The sequence below is a fragment of the Sapajus apella genome, unplaced genomic scaffold (assembly GCF_009761245.1).
Source record: "Sapajus apella isolate SASKATOON/1434 unplaced genomic scaffold, GSC_monkey_1.0 scaffold59, whole genome shotgun sequence".
Taxonomy (NCBI): domain Eukaryota; kingdom Metazoa; phylum Chordata; class Mammalia; order Primates; family Cebidae; genus Sapajus; species Sapajus apella.
The window spans coordinates 14,053,433-14,068,363 of record NW_022436999.1 but is presented as its reverse complement, the minus strand read 5'-3'; the positions used below and the strand labels follow the sequence as shown (position 1 = coordinate 14,068,363).

Below are 14,931 nucleotides of genomic sequence, written 5' to 3'. Positions count from 1 at the left end.
AGAAATAGCTCTCTAGCTTTCACTTAAATTTGTACCTTTCAATTCATCCTTCCCAAAGTCCTAGTAAGGTCACGCAAGTTGAAAGTAGCAGAGAATGGATGGTACGTGCAATATCTTCTGTTTGCCCCTTTAGATCTGGGTACTATGCTCTGTGCCCCATGAGGCTTACCTGGCTGCAATGCACCAACAGATATTTCTATTATCTGGCTTCTGTTTGGGTTTGGCAGGAGATCAAAGAGTAGAAGAGTCAACTTTTTCCCTTGGTTTGTGCTTATTGGGTCCCTGCAGGTTGGCTGCATCCCTCTACTGAAGGCCACAGTCCTTACTGGCCAGCCCTCTCTAGTTTCTGACAACTGCTCCCTTCTCAGCCTAGGTAATAGCATTGTTTTTATTCCGTCCGAGGGTGTTGCCCCGTGATTTGTTGCTCTAAGCAAACCACATATTCCTAAATATTCCCTTTATTAATCTCAGCTCAATCATCTAATGTACTATCTACTTTCTTCTGAGATCCTTTCATATAGGTTGGGGAGATGGTAAGGAAAAAAGGAGGGAGAAGAGAATCTATACATTGAAGTTTTCTTAGAATCACAGAAATATGGGCTTGAAACCCAGCTAGCTATGTGATCTAATTTTTTAACTTTTCTGAATGCCAGTTTCCCTGGACTTACTGTAGAAGTAATGTCTACCTGTTGGGGTTATGAAACATTGAGTCAATCAGGTACCTTTGGGCATTTGTCCATCCATTTACATTCCAAACACCCAGATATTGTGGATTACCTAAGAACATTATTGCTTTCTAAGAGTATTAAGTAGTCTTTCACAAGAACTAGAGGCAAGAAATGAGTGTGTAGCTGTGTGGTATTTAGCATTCTATACATAGGGGATCATCCCCTTCTTTCATTATTTTATTTTAGTTCTATTTTTTTTGAGACAGAGTCTCACTCTGTCACCCAGGCTGGAGTGCAGTGGCACGATCTCGGCTCAGTGCACCCTCCACCTCCCGGGTTCAAGCACTTCTCCTGCCTCAGCCTCCCAAGTAGCTGGGACTACAGGTACATACCACTATGCCTGGCTAATTTTTGTATTTTTAGTAGAGATGGGGTTTCACCATGTTGGCCAGGCTGGTTTTGAACTCCTGATCTCATGATCTGCCTGCCTCGGCCTCCCAAAGTGCTGGGATTACAGGTGTGAGCCACCATGCCCGGCCCCCTCCTTTCTTTAAATAAGCACCTGGTTTGGTGTCATTCTCAATGATAATGTATGTGAAAGCAATACTATAGTGTTCCTGGACCAAACTAAGGATCAGGCTGCTATTTCTTGTGGCCCAATAATGAAATGCAGATGGACTACGGAGAAAGAAAGTTTTTATTTCTGTAACTGGTTACAGGGAGGCCTGGAAATTATCTTTCGGACCAACTCAAAATTACAAAATTTTTCAGAGTTTACATATTTTCTAAGCTATGGAAAGTGGTTTTATAATCAGCTATAAAGCTCTAACAGGGCTAGGCATGGTAGCTCATGCCTGTAATCCCAGCACTTTGGCAGGCCAAGAAGGGTGAATCACCTGACGTCAGGAGTTCGAGACGTGTAAGTGTGCATTCACCTAAAGACATAAGTGATTAATTTCTTTTAATCTATAACTAAGGTTTGAGTCCTGAAGTTTACTTAATCTAAATGGGTCTAGGTGCTGTGGTGATTACCCTTATCTTGCCTCCTGCTAGATCACAGAGGTTTGGAGAGTTCCTTCAGATGTCCAATAAACTTGTTTGTGAAGGCCTGTAACTATGTTATTGGTATGTGTTCCAAAGTTATGGGAGATTCCTACAATTCTGATATATCTTAGTGTATGTTATCAGTAATAATTATAATTGTTATGTTAAATTATTGTGTGCTATAGAGGTAACAGATTTCCTTGTCAATTGTGTCTCTTTTTTTTTTTTTTTTTTTTGAGACAGAATCTCACTCTTGTCACCCAGGCTGGAGTGTAGTGGCATGATCTCGGCTCACTGCAACCTCCGCCTCCTGGGTTCAAGCAATTTTCCTGCCTCAGCCTTCCAAATAGCTGGGATCACAGGCATGTGCCACCATGCCTGGTTAATTTTTGTATTTTTAGTTGAGACAGGGTTTTGCCATGTTGGCCAGGCTGGTCTTGACCTCCTGACCTCCTGATCCTCCCACCTCAGTCTCCCAAAGTGCTGGGATTACAGGCATGAGCCACCACAGCTGGCCATCAATTGTGTCTTTAACTATGGCTCCCCTAAAACATTTTGTTATCTGTAAACAATTGTCGTCTTGTTTTGATCCTCTTTAGAAGGGGGTTTTATAATCAGCTATAAAGCTCTAACAGGGCTGGGTGCAGTAGCTCATGCCTGTAATCCCAGCACTTTAGGAGGCCAAGAAGGGTGGATCACCTGATGTCAGGAGTTTGAGACCAGCCTGGCCAACATGGTGAAATCTCATCTCTACTAAAAATACAAAAATTAGCCAGGCATGGTGGCATGCACCTATAGTCCCAGCTATTCAAGAAGCTGGGACTTGTTTGTGAAGACCCTCTATAAAACTTGTTTAATCCTAAATGGGTCCTGTTAAGAATTTTTTGGTTATTTTGTCATGCTTTAAGTTTTGCCAGGAAAGGTGTAGGCAAAACCCTTGATGGGCTTTTGTTACATTACAGCATTTGTATAAGGACACTGGCTTTTAACATTTAACTTAACCACCCAGTCAGCACTAAAACAGTTGTCATAGAGGCCTGCGTTAGTGAAGCCTGGCCTGCCACAATCCCCACTGTCAATTTGTGCATGATTTCTATCATGCTCGTATTTTTGTTTATCATGAGAATCATAGGGAGATGGGGCATTGTAATCTTTCTGGCTACTTCCTGCTGAGAGAGGGTCATCGTTATGAAGCACCAAATGCAGCACTGGAGTGGAAGAGGTCCATTTGTTTCCAGTAGCCCTGAATGTTTTTCCTCTATTCTGATGTCACTGTCTCGGCTCACTGCAACCTCTGCCTCCTGGGTTTGAGCAATTCTTCTGCCTCAGCCTCCTGAGTGGCTGGGACTACAGGTGCATGCCACCATGCCTGGCTAATTTTTGTATTTTTAGTAGAGATGAGATTTCACCATGTTGGCCAGGCTGGTCTCAAACTCCTGACATCAGGTGATCCACCCTTCTTGGCCTCCTAAAGTGCTGGGATTACAGGCATGAGCTACTGCACCCAGCCCTGTTAGAGCTTTATAGCTGATTATAAAACCACATTCTAAAGAGGATCAAAAGAAGATGACAATTGTTTACAGATAACAAAATGTTTTAGGGGAGCCATAGTTAAAGACACAATTGATGGCCAGCTGTGGTGGCTCATGCCTGTAATCCCAGCACTTTGGGAGACAGGTGGGAGGATCAGGAGGTCAGGAGGTCAAGACCAGCCTGGCCAACATGGCAAAACCCTGTCTCTACTAAAAATACAAAAATTAACCAGGCATGGTGGCACATGCCTGTGATCCCAGCTATTTGGAAGGCTGAGGCAGGAAAATTGCTTGAACCCAGGAGGCGGAGGTTGCAGTGAGCCGAGATCATGCCACTACACTCCAGCCTGGGTGACAAGAGTGAGATTCTGTCTCAAAAAAAAAAAAAAAAAAAAGAGACACAATTGACAAGGAAATCTGTTACCTCTATAGCACACAATAATTTAACATAACAATTATAATTATTACTGATAACATACACTAAGATATATCAGAATTGTAGGAATCTCCCATAACTTTGGAACACATACCAATAACATAGTTACACAAATATAGCCCAAAGAAAGCCAAACACTATTTCATATTTGACAATGCTTCCTGTATAATTTTCATACCAAATAAGCCAAATTTCACCTTTACATCAGTGTACTATTCATGTCAAACCCAATTCTTAATAAATCCTTATAGACATATTTACCCAATTTTAATGTTTGACCATAAGGTAAGATTTTTACAGACTTTTTATAACCCTTTACAATTTTTGTTAGACAGCCAGTTAGTGCTCTAAGAGAAACCCATTGTGCTTTTATTTCAATGCTCAATTTACAGGAAAACTGGATGATGCCCCCTCTAACTTTAGCCACTATATTCATACACAGAGTTTTCTCTACAATTTACCTTCTACAACTTGCTTAAACCTTTATTGTATCCAACTTAAAACAATCCTTTAACCTTTTAATCTAGACAAAAATTCACATGCTCATGCCTTCTTATAATCTTTTGCCAAAAAAGTATATTTTACTTTACTTACACACCTTGCATGTAAATTGTTTCTTCAATAGTCCCAAATACATGTTACACTGTTAACTCTTAGCAACCTTTACTTTTGGTGAAAACCTTGGTAAGTTTGGGATTTTAACTATGTACTAGGTATGGAGCCTAGGACCTAGACAGAAGTGCAGATAAGGTCTGACTTATTCCAGCATCTAACTCCATGTGTCCCAGGCCTTACCTAGCTGTAAAGCAGGGGTGAGTACCCTTACCTTTTTTTTGAGTCAGAGTTTCACTCTTGTAGCCCAGGCTGGAGTGCAATGGCAGGATCTCAACTCACCACAACTTTTGCCTCCCAAATTCAAGCAATTCTTCTGCCTCAGCCTCCTGAGTAGCTGGGATTACAGGCATGTGCCCCCACATCCTGCTAATTTTTTTTTTTTTTTGTATTTTTAGTAGAGACGGGTTTCTCCATGTTGGTCAGGCTGATCTCAAACTCCCGACCTCAGGCGACCCATCTGCCTTGGCCTCCCAAAGTGCTGAGATTACAGGCGTGAGCCACCGTACTTAGCCTTTTTTAGCTTTTAATATTTAACCACTCAGTCAATACTGAAACAGTTTTGATAGAGTCCTGCATTAATGAAACCTGGCCTGCTACAGTGGTACCTGGCACATAGCAGTTGTTCAATGTAGAAACTATTACAATAGAAACTGCTACACACTGGACAACTGTTCTGAGTGTATTACATGTTACTGCATTTTAACACTAAATAGAAAACAATACTATGGTGCTTTAGGGAAATGATTTCCTGTGTTAGACATATCTATCTATCTATGTATCTTTCTATCTATCTATCTATCTATCATTTTTGCCTGAAGCTTCCCTTCTCACTGATCTCTGGGTGTGTAAACTGGGCTTGTGAGGAGGCTTGTATTTCTTACTTTGTAGGGAGGGGAACAGTATCAAAAGGAGACAGAGTCTGAGAAGAAGAATGAATATCCATGTTAAGGCTACGTGGACTTTCATGCTAAAAATACTAGAAAGGGCCAACCTGTGAGGGTAATTGAACTCACAGAGCACACTTTCTCTTTCCCCATTTCTCCACTAAGTTTGAGATATTCCTCCAACTCATGAGCTGGGGGCTACGCAATAGCTATCCTGTTCCTACTCAGTTTCAGCTAACCTGCTTTTGTATTTGTCCTCAGGAGTTTTTTTTTTTTTTTTTTTTTTTTTTTTTTAGATGGAGTCTCACTCTGTTGCCCAGGCTGGAGTGCAGTGGCGCGGTCTCAGCTCACTGAAACCTCCTCCTCCTGGGTTCAAGAGATTCTTCTGCTTCAGCCTCCCAAGTAGCTTGGACTACAGGCATGTGCCACCAAGCCCAGCTAATTTTCCTATTTTAGTAGAGATGGGGTTTCACCATATTGGCCAGGCTGTCCTTGAACTCCTGACCTTGTGATCTGCCTGCCTCAGCCTCCCAAAGTGCTGGGATTACAGGCGCGAGCCACTGTGCCCAGCCATCCTCAGCAGTTTTTAAGAGAAGCAACACATTGTAGGGGTTACTCAGATGGAAAGAGAATTGGTAAGGCAGACACAAAGAAAGCCAATAAATCCTGCAAGAGCCAAGTAATTGCCCCAGGCCTTTATTTTAATATCTGGCACCTTTCTCCCTCTCCAAACACACTGCTTTTTAATCCCTCAACATAAGGCAGCTGGAAGGAGATAGAAGCTCAAAGAGGAGCAATAGTGTCCCTCAGGCCACACAGGGCTCAGTGTGAAGAAATAGAAACCTGATGGAGATGGGCTCCATTCCGTCTGATCTCCATTTAGCCTGGACGTGTCATGGGTGGCTGACAGTAGGGACTGGGAGTGGGGTGGGTATGTTAAGTGTAGGAACATCCACATCATTTTGGTTTCTAAATTTCTTTCCTTTTAAATGCTGGGAACTGGCTCATTTTCTCAACTAAAGTGGGTAAGGTGGGAGGAGGCTGTTGGAATTTTAGCAAGGCTCTGTGTCTGGAGCTATGGCTGGCAACTGACAGAATGGCTAGGGGTTCTAATTCCAGAAGAAAATACCACATTCAGCATTCATTCTTCCCATTCCCTATTCCACGGCTTCATGTGCCAGGTAGCTTCTAGGCAACCAGGAGAAATAAAATCCAAAACGGCTGAAGGAGGGTAATATGGGCATTTTATTACACACAGTAGCATAAATGGACAAGAACAAAACCTGAAGGGTCTCTGTACCAATGCTCCAATTCATAGCTCCTCAACCTAAATATCTTTTTCTCAGTCCTGGGTGAGAAATGGGATCTCAGGTAAAGGAAAGCTGGGGTCCAATCCAGTCCTATTGAATGTTATTTAGTCTCAGTAAAAAAATGTCTGAGGGCCAAAACCATTTGGGAGGTGTCCCTGGGGATAGAGAGGTCATCACATCGTAAGTAGGTTCATCAGAAAAGCCAGGACTCTCTCAGGCCCATAAGGCAATAAAGGCCATGAAGGCAAAACCAGCGGCTACACAGCACCACTTAGTTAGAGGAGCCTCAGGACTAGCTAGCTCCCGTGGAAGAATTTCTAGGAAGGTGACATACAGGAAGGTGCCAGCTGCCACACCCTCTAACACAGCCTGGGCTAAGCCCCACCCTCCTTCAGAGTCCCCTCCAGTCACAGCCAGCCCTATGGCTAGACCTAGGGGGGACATGAGAGCTAATAATAGTATGGAGAACAGGGCCCATCGTGATCTAGTACCTAACTGCACCAGCCGCATTCCTACACCAAATACCACAAGCCCCTTATGAGCCAGGACCGCAAGACAGAGCTGCACGGTAGCTGCTACTGTCGGCTGCAGCCCCACAGCTAGCCCTTCAAACACTGAGTGAAAGGAGAGTGAGAGCAAGAGGACAAGGGCTCGCAGGGGACTCTTTGAGGGTGAGGGTATATGTCCATGGCTGTGGAGTTCGAAGATATGAGCCCCACCCCATTCTTCCTCCTGCACTGTTGATCCTCCAGCAGCCCCAGGACAGCACTGCAATGCCAGTGACTCCAAAAAGAAGACAAAAAAGAAGCCCAGGGAGATGATGAGCTCTCCATAGGGATACTCCATCTAGGAATAAAATGGAGGGCTGTGAGATGAAAAGGAAGAGTAGCCAATGCATTGGATGGATGTGGAATTGGGAGATTGAAGAGAATGAGAAAATGTGGTAACAGAACACAAAAAAGAACAGGGGAAATAAAGCTAAGAGTAGACATGGACATGCAACAACAAGAATGCCAGAGTGGCTCATGCCTGTAATCACAGCACTTTGGGGGACCGAGGTGGGCAGATCACTGGAGGTCAGGAGATCAAGGCCAGCCTGGCCAGTATCGTGAAACCCTGTCTCTACAACAAGTACAAAAACTAGCCGGGCATGGTGGCATGTGCCTGTAATCCCAACTACTCAGGAGGATGAGGCAGGAGAGTTGCTAGAACCCGGAAGGCAGAGGTTGCAGTGAGCCGAGATTGCATCACTGCACTCCAGCTTGGGTGACAAAGAGGAGATTTTGTCTCAGAAAACAAACAACAACAACAACAACAAAAGACTGCCAGAGGGACTAAGGGACACAATCTCAATAGAGTTAAAAATATGGGAAAATGATGTGAGGTTTATCAGAAGATCTAGGGAAAGAATGAAAGGGTAAAGCAAGAGCTTTCTCTGGGGTTCTATAAACTCAGAGGGATTGAGTTTGCTCCCCTTTTCCTCTATAATTTCTGAGCTAGGGAGCAGAAGGGATTCTTGGTACTCCTCATGTATTCCTCCCAAAAGGGTCTGGATATGAAAGGCCTCTCTGGTTCTCCTCACCCTCCAGATAGGGGATGGTGAGAGGTACTTACATGGGCTGAATTGGCATCACCAGAAGAATTTCCCACACTCGCTGATCTGTTCTAAGGAGAGAACAGCAGAAATTAGACTTGGGGTGGAGCAGCAAAGCTTCCTGTCCTGTCCTTTCAGCAATTCTGTTTTCCTTAAAGCCTAATCTGACTTGCTTTCATCATTGCACACAAGAGCTTCATCTTCCCTGTTGTTCCACCCATGTCCTTGGCTCCATCCCTTTCCTGCTCTCTTCTCTGCTCTGTTTATCCTTTTGGCCTCAGAGGCCCGCAGCTTGGTATCTTTGCTCTCACCTGCACAATGAACTTCTGGATCTGTGATTCAATTTCTTCCAGGGCTTCAGCAGTCATGTGCATGAACCCTGCTCCCAGGAAAACACCAGCAGAAATACAGCCCAGGAGTCCGAGGACCCGCCGGTGATGACCTAATAAAAAGCAGAAGTTACAACCCACCTGGCACTGAGGAGACAGACAAACGTGAGTAAAGAGCAGCAGGCAGCACTCAATATCCCAAGGTTGGGGGTGGTGAGAGAATCAGAGCAAGGTATCAGGACAGGGTTGAGGTGAGATTCAGGCTATGGAACAAAGATGGGGAAGAGCTTTACCTCCAGCTGCATCAATCTGGAACCATTTGAAGCAGATAGGAATAAGGCCACAGCCCAGAGTGAGAGCCAGCAGGGCAAACAGGCAACCAAGTTTTACTCCTAGTAGTTGCTCCATCTCTGGGGTGTAGTGTAAGCCCAGGAGTCAGAATGACAAGGGAGTTGCCCTCTTTGAAGCAGTATCTTAGGTAGTCAACACTGGAGTGTCCACTCTTGCGAGTTTCAGGAGGCTGTTGGTATCTTCTGTGTTGCTTCTCCTTGTGTAGCATTGCAGAGCTGATGGGTCCTGCCCCAGCTTCCAGCCCTCCCACTGCATGGAGGCCCCTCCCCTGGCTCCGCCTTCCTGAGCTTGGAAACCAGAAACTCCAGACTCCCTGTCAGGCACAGCCCAGTGGCGTCTTCTCCTCCTCCTCAATGCCATGACTAATCCAAGGGCTATGGATAGTCTCAGTTCGTGTGACTAGGGTTGGTCTAATCCAAAATAGGAAAGTCTATGGTAGCTGCTTCCCAGGTATTTTATATTGGGGACGATCTGGTCCTGTCTCACTCAGGACATTTGATCTAAGCCTTCCATACCCTCTCCACTCCATCCTAAGTCTTACAGGTTGCAATGCTGATACTTGAACCATCCCCTTTTATTTGGGGTCACCTGGAGTATGTTTTCTTGTAACCCCAGAAAAATAGCTCCAGGCATGGAAATGTCTAGTGGTAAATTGATTTATTTTTTCTTTCTCTTTTGATTGGACCAGTTTCGAGAGGAATGAGTTATTTCTGGTATTACATTGATACTGTCACAATTTCTGATTGTGCCTGTTTCCTGCTAAGAACTGCGGAAAAAAAGACATTTAAGTTTTAAGACAAAGGCAGCTGCCCTAACCCTGAAACAGCAAGGCCTAGGGAAAAACAAATGAACTGAGAAAATGGGAGTATTCTACCTGGATATAGAGGCATCGGGGGTAGAAGATTCAGTTCTGATGGGAATCATTCTTGATGGAAATGTATGGGAGATTTCCCATACATACTCTAGGGTAGCTGAGGGACCCTGGGAAAAACAGAAGGGAAGGCAGTAGTAAAAGACAGTCCAGGCAGCTGCTGATTCCCCTATTCAGATGGCCCACATAACAACCCTGAGACCTGTTGAGCCAGTTCTCAGAGCTCTGGAGGCGGCTTTCCTTGCTACTCCGGATTATCTTCCTAGGGAAGTCCTGGCCTCTGGTAGAAGCACTATTCTTACAGTGTTTCTGGATGAATGGGGTCCAGCTGCTTGTTCTTGTGGTCTAATAATGAGATGCAGACAGAATGGGAAAGAAGGCAGTTTATTTCTACAACTGATTACAGGGCGAAGGCTGGAGTAGCCCACCAGACCAACTCAAAGTTACAAGTTTTTCTTTAGCTTATATATACAATTCGAACTCTATGTATACCTGTGGGCATACATAGAGTTTCCTATGTATTAGATAAATTTCCTAGTTTAGATAAATTTCCTAATTTATCTAAACTAGGGATCTGCAGATAGAAAGGTTTATCAATCTTAAGTTGGTCCTGGTATGGGTCTTATGTGCAGGACTGCTTTTATCACTAAACTAGATCTCAGGTCGAGAAAGTACAGGTGGGGCTTGTTTTTTTTTTTTGTATTCCAGCCCTCTTACTCAGGCACCTGATTCCCCCAATTCATTATTCATTTTTTTGCTTCTGCTTTAATGTACATTGATCATTACAGCAAAGGGCTTATGGAAATCTGGTTTTTCTCCTTCTGCTTGAATGATGAGCTTATACATTCATCATTACAGCGAAGACCTTATGGAGATCTGGCCTGTCACAATAGGAAAGGTGAGCTTGGGATCTGTGCGGGAAGAGTGGCACCAAAAACCTGAGGAAGCTCTTCATTACAGGATAGGCCACGTTAATTAACTATACCTTTTATGTATTCTTATTTATTTCATTTTTTTTTAGAGAGGAGGTCTTGCTGTGTCACCTATGCTACGGTGCAGTAGTACAATCATAGCTAACTGCAGCCTTAACTCCTAGGCTCAAATGATCCTCCCGCCTCAGCTTCCTGAGTGGCTGGAAATGCAGGCACATGCTACCATGCCTGGCTTCTACACTTAAGAATCACAAAATCCACTTTCATTCTTTAAAAATTTATTATTTATTATTAAAAATCTCAAACACAGACATATGGGGATGCCAGCATTCCCCTCCTGGATACCAGGTAGCTTCAGCCCTGGCAGGCATGATAGAAGAAAATACTTATTACACATCCGTGTCAACTCTCAGAGGGATCTTGAGCAGGGGACGGAGGAAACGCAGATGGAGTAAACACAGGTAAAAGATCTCCCCAGGAGCTGACTCGGGCACAACGATACAAATCCCTATAGAAATGAGATGTTAATGTGGGCTCCAGGTTCTTGCCACATCCCACTAATTTTGGTCACATCCCCTATACCTGCCATGCCGGCGGGCTGTGATCACAGCATGCTGCATATGCCCATCTGGACAGCACAAGTGACAATGCACATGGCGAGGCCGTTTAAGGACAGGTTGAGTGATACGGGGCCAGCGATTAGCCTCCTCTGGAGACCCGCGAGCAAGGATCACCATAGAGAATTTTTCTTCCTTTGGTTTCTTGTTCTAAGATAAGGAACATAGAGACTGCTTCGAAGAAAAGATATGGGGAAAAAGTTTGTAAAGCACCCCCCGTTTCCCATTCCTGCAGTCCTTTTTTACAATGTATAAATCATACACATGTAGGCCCTAAAGTCTCTAGACTGTTCTATTAATTATTCAACTCCTCCTAACTCTGATTCTTTTTATTCCTGTTTTTCCAGGATGTTTGCTCCCTGCTGCAATATCCCCAGGTACATACCCAGCTGAAGGGGATGGGATGGTACGCCTGTGAGAAGCTACAGGCCAGGGGCTTAGAGGTTGTCAACTGGGGACAAGGGAGTTCATGGGGACACTGTGAACACAGAAAAAAATGAGGTAAGACAAAAGAGCCATCAATCACAAAACTTAAAAACTAAGAATGATAGAGTCAAAAGGCGCCAGGGAGAAGGGAGGACAGGAGCAGAGGGTAGGAAGAGCCAGGGGAATCATTAGGTAGGAACTGGATAGGAACACAAAGTAGTGGAGAATGGCTTAGCTTTGCCCTTTTACTTTTCCTGGCCACACCTGAGTTCAAATCTGTGTGGTGGGACAGGTAGAAGTAATACTCACTGGGGCAAAGACAAAACCAGGTCGAGGGTCCAAAGGTGACTTCTCATTTCCCTGAAATCAAAGGAAATAAAAGAAATAAAGCTGGGCCTGGGGTCTATTTTCATAACTCAATCTCTGCATTCAGTAAATTGAGGACTCCTGTAATATTCAACACTAATAACGATTAACTATGTCCTTTGAGTTAAGCTGGCTGCATCTTTAATACTCTGAACAAAGAACTTTCTCTTTGCTGTAGGAGAAAGGCAAGAACTTGGCACATAGTACGGTGCTCTTCCTTGTCAGCAACCTCCACTCTCAAAAAAAAATCCCACTCCAGGACAATGAAATTTATGATTATACACTGGCTCATACTCTTCTCCCAGTGACAAGGTTCTTGGCTCAGCAATGCCGTAGATTAGGAGTCAGCAAACTTTCTTTTAAAGGGCCAATGAGTAGGCAAAATCTATCTCTGTCCCAACTACTCAACTTTGCTCTTTGTAGTTTGAAAGCAGTCACAGACAACAGAGGCACAAATATGTATGGCCAATATAAAAACAGGTGGCAGGTCCGATTTGATCCACAGGCTCTCATTTGCCAACCACTGCTCTATATCATAATGACTTTATATGCCCAACTTCCTGAGAGTCACCCTTGCCAATATATAACAATCTCTTTAGCTTTTTCTTTTCTTTTTTTTTTTCTCCAAATCTCATCTTGAATTGTAAAGTCCTGAATTGTACAGTCTCTTTAGCTTTCAAGAGAGTAATAGTAATTGGTGACATATGGGTGGGGGAGTGAGGGAAGAAGAAGCCTTACATTAAGGACCAGATCCCTGGCATCCATGAGAAGGCTGTGCCCAGCTTTTGTTCCATTCTCCACCAGCACCTGTTTACAAAAGGGAATAATACACAGAAGTCTTAAATTACATGAAGGTGTAAATGTCAGTAGCTCTGTAAGAAACAATCAAAGATGGAGAATGAAGACAATGAGAGAAGAAAAGGCATGAAATCCATCAAGCTGCTTTAAGACTTAAAGGAACAAGGAATTTTAACTCACCAGGAAATGATGTGTCTTACGCCATAAGGTTTGAACTACTTCATTACGGTCAGCCTCGCTGGGCAGTTCACTTAAGGAAAAGGCTGATACGACTATATCAAACTGCACCTGAGGACCAAGACAAGGACCATGACAGACTCAACATCTCTGCATCCCAAGAATACAACAAAGTCCTAGCCGCTAAATTTCTTTTATCTTCTAACACTCAGTGTGGGGTTGCAAAAGCTCAAGCCACAGTTTTCTATCTGCCACATTTCACATTTAGAATATTCTAAACACTGCCACTTGCCTTGGGTGATACAGGTAGAAACTGTCTGAAAAAGACCCCTGGAATATAAGGCTCCCCAGATTCTGAACCACCTGTGGAGAAAAGAAGAGGCAACTGTAATGTGTAGGAAGTTACATATAAACTGAAGAGGTATCCAGGTAAGAAACATGGCCCCAAGAATAGGGAAAGTGTGTATCAAAAAGGGCAGAGATAAGCTAGGCATGGCAGCACATGCCTATAATCCCAGCTACCCTAGAGGCTGAAGTGGGAGGATGAGGATGGCTTCAGGCCAGGAGTTTGAGACCAGCCTAGGTAACATATGGAGACCCTATCTCTAATTAAAAAAAGAAAAAAAAAGTCCAAAAAACCAAAAAAGGCAGGGAGACTATTAGGCTTCCTGTCCTTTGAATCTTACCCAACCCATCCTCAGTCCAGCAGAAACCTCTAATACCACCCTTTGCTTGACCATAACTTTAAAATAGCCCAGATTCATCTTAATTTTTACCCTCTTCTCTACTTCCCAGTAAAATGCTTTTACTAGTACCCCTGTGCTTTCTTAACTCCCTCAATTTTGGAAGTGCTCTTGCACTCACCTTTCAGTAGCTTTTCTGCCAAAACCAACATGGCAGTTGATCTGTCCACACACATATATTCACGTAGGGTCTGGCCCCAAACACTGTGAGCAGCCCTAAGATGGCAAAATTATTATAAATCACAAATTCCCATGACCAAGAGTCATCTCTACAAGAGACCCATTTATACCCAACCCCATCACTGGGAAAAGAGAGCGTTATGTTAAAACAGTTGGAAAAACTAAGTGTTATTCTCTTATTTATAACTCCTTTAAAAAAAAGGTAGGCTTGGTTGGGTGTGGTGGCTCATGCCTGTAATCCCAGCACTTCGGAAGGCTGAGGTGGGCAGATTGCAAGGTCAGGAGTTTGAGACCAGCCTGGCCAATATGGGGAAGCCCCATCTCTACTAAACATACAAAAATTAGATGGGCATGGTGGCAGGTGCCTGTTGTCCCAGCTACTTGGGAGGCTGAGGCAGGAGAATCGCTTGAACCCAGGTGAAGGTTGCGGTGAGCTGAGATCGCACCCCTGCACTCCAGCCTGGGTGACAGGGCGAGACTTCATCTTAAAAAAAAAAAAAAAAAAAAACGAACCCCCCCCCCCCCCAAAAAAAAAAAAAGGTAGACTCAAAATACTATTTGTAGGCAAAAAAAAAAACCTTTGATAATTTCTTTTCTTTTTTTCTAAAAATGGGCCTTTTTTTTTTACTTGACATTTCTTTAAGTTCTGGCCCCAATTCATATACCTTCTTCTGCCTTGCCTAATTTGATGGAAGAAACATTATAGATTCCCAAGTTGCCTACTCTCCCTCTGGTTTTCCAATCTCTTGATTTTGGAGTTGTGTAAGTATGGCTTTCTAGAGCTAAAATTGACCAAGACAGGGCTGAAGAAAGTTACTTACCAGGTGACAGAACCAGTACCTGAGCCAAAGTCCATTAAAGTTTGTGGCTGAAATGCTGGATTTCGAACCCGGATCTGAAGAAATATACAACATCCCACAGTAGGGTAATTAGATACTTATTTAGGACCGTGGTAAATATGAATTAGGAGCTATCACAGAGGATATGAGATGTAAATGCCTTTTGAGATTCAATATAAATATCTTATGGAATAAGAATCTCCTAAAATAGGCCGGGCG

General features: G+C 43.7%; 2 protein-coding genes across 4 annotated transcripts in view; both read right to left on the bottom strand.

Annotated features, from left to right (window-relative positions):
* Positions 1 to 6,406: 6,406 nt before the first annotated feature.
* On the bottom strand, positions 6,407 to 10,707 carry SLC39A2 (solute carrier family 39 member 2). Of its 2 annotated transcripts, none has more exons than XM_032245970.1 (4): positions 8,706 to 10,707; positions 8,395 to 8,525; positions 8,104 to 8,149; positions 6,407 to 7,335 (listed from the first exon to the last, which is right to left on the bottom strand). In XM_032245970.1, exons 1-3 carry the CDS (start codon positions 8,818 to 8,820, stop codon positions 8,120 to 8,122), a joined length of 276 nt encoding a protein of 91 aa, XP_032101861.1. In that variant the 5' UTR covers positions 8,821 to 10,707; the 3' UTR covers positions 6,407 to 7,335; positions 8,104 to 8,119. The 2 variants fall into 2 exon arrangements, with proteins under 2 accessions (XP_032101861.1, XP_032101860.1); XM_032245969.1 differs by having other exon boundaries at positions 6,409 to 7,335; positions 8,104 to 8,154.
* Positions 10,708 to 10,827: 120 nt separating this feature from the next.
* The window catches only part of METTL17 (methyltransferase like 17), a 6,984-nt gene continuing 2,880 nt past the window's right edge, over positions 10,828 to 14,931 (bottom strand). The window contains exons 6-14 of one of the 2 annotated variants that reach the window (XM_032245966.1): positions 14,695 to 14,768; positions 13,815 to 13,909; positions 13,243 to 13,313; positions 12,954 to 13,061; positions 12,714 to 12,782; positions 11,919 to 11,969; positions 11,569 to 11,661; positions 11,149 to 11,333; positions 10,828 to 11,074 (exon numbers count right to left, since the gene is read on the bottom strand). In XM_032245966.1, coding sequence (XP_032101857.1) covers positions 10,969 to 11,074; positions 11,149 to 11,333; positions 11,569 to 11,661; positions 11,919 to 11,969; positions 12,714 to 12,782; positions 12,954 to 13,061; positions 13,243 to 13,313; positions 13,815 to 13,909; positions 14,695 to 14,768 — 852 coding nt within the window. In that variant the 3' untranslated portion in view covers positions 10,828 to 10,968. The other variant, XM_032245968.1, reaches the window with a different exon arrangement.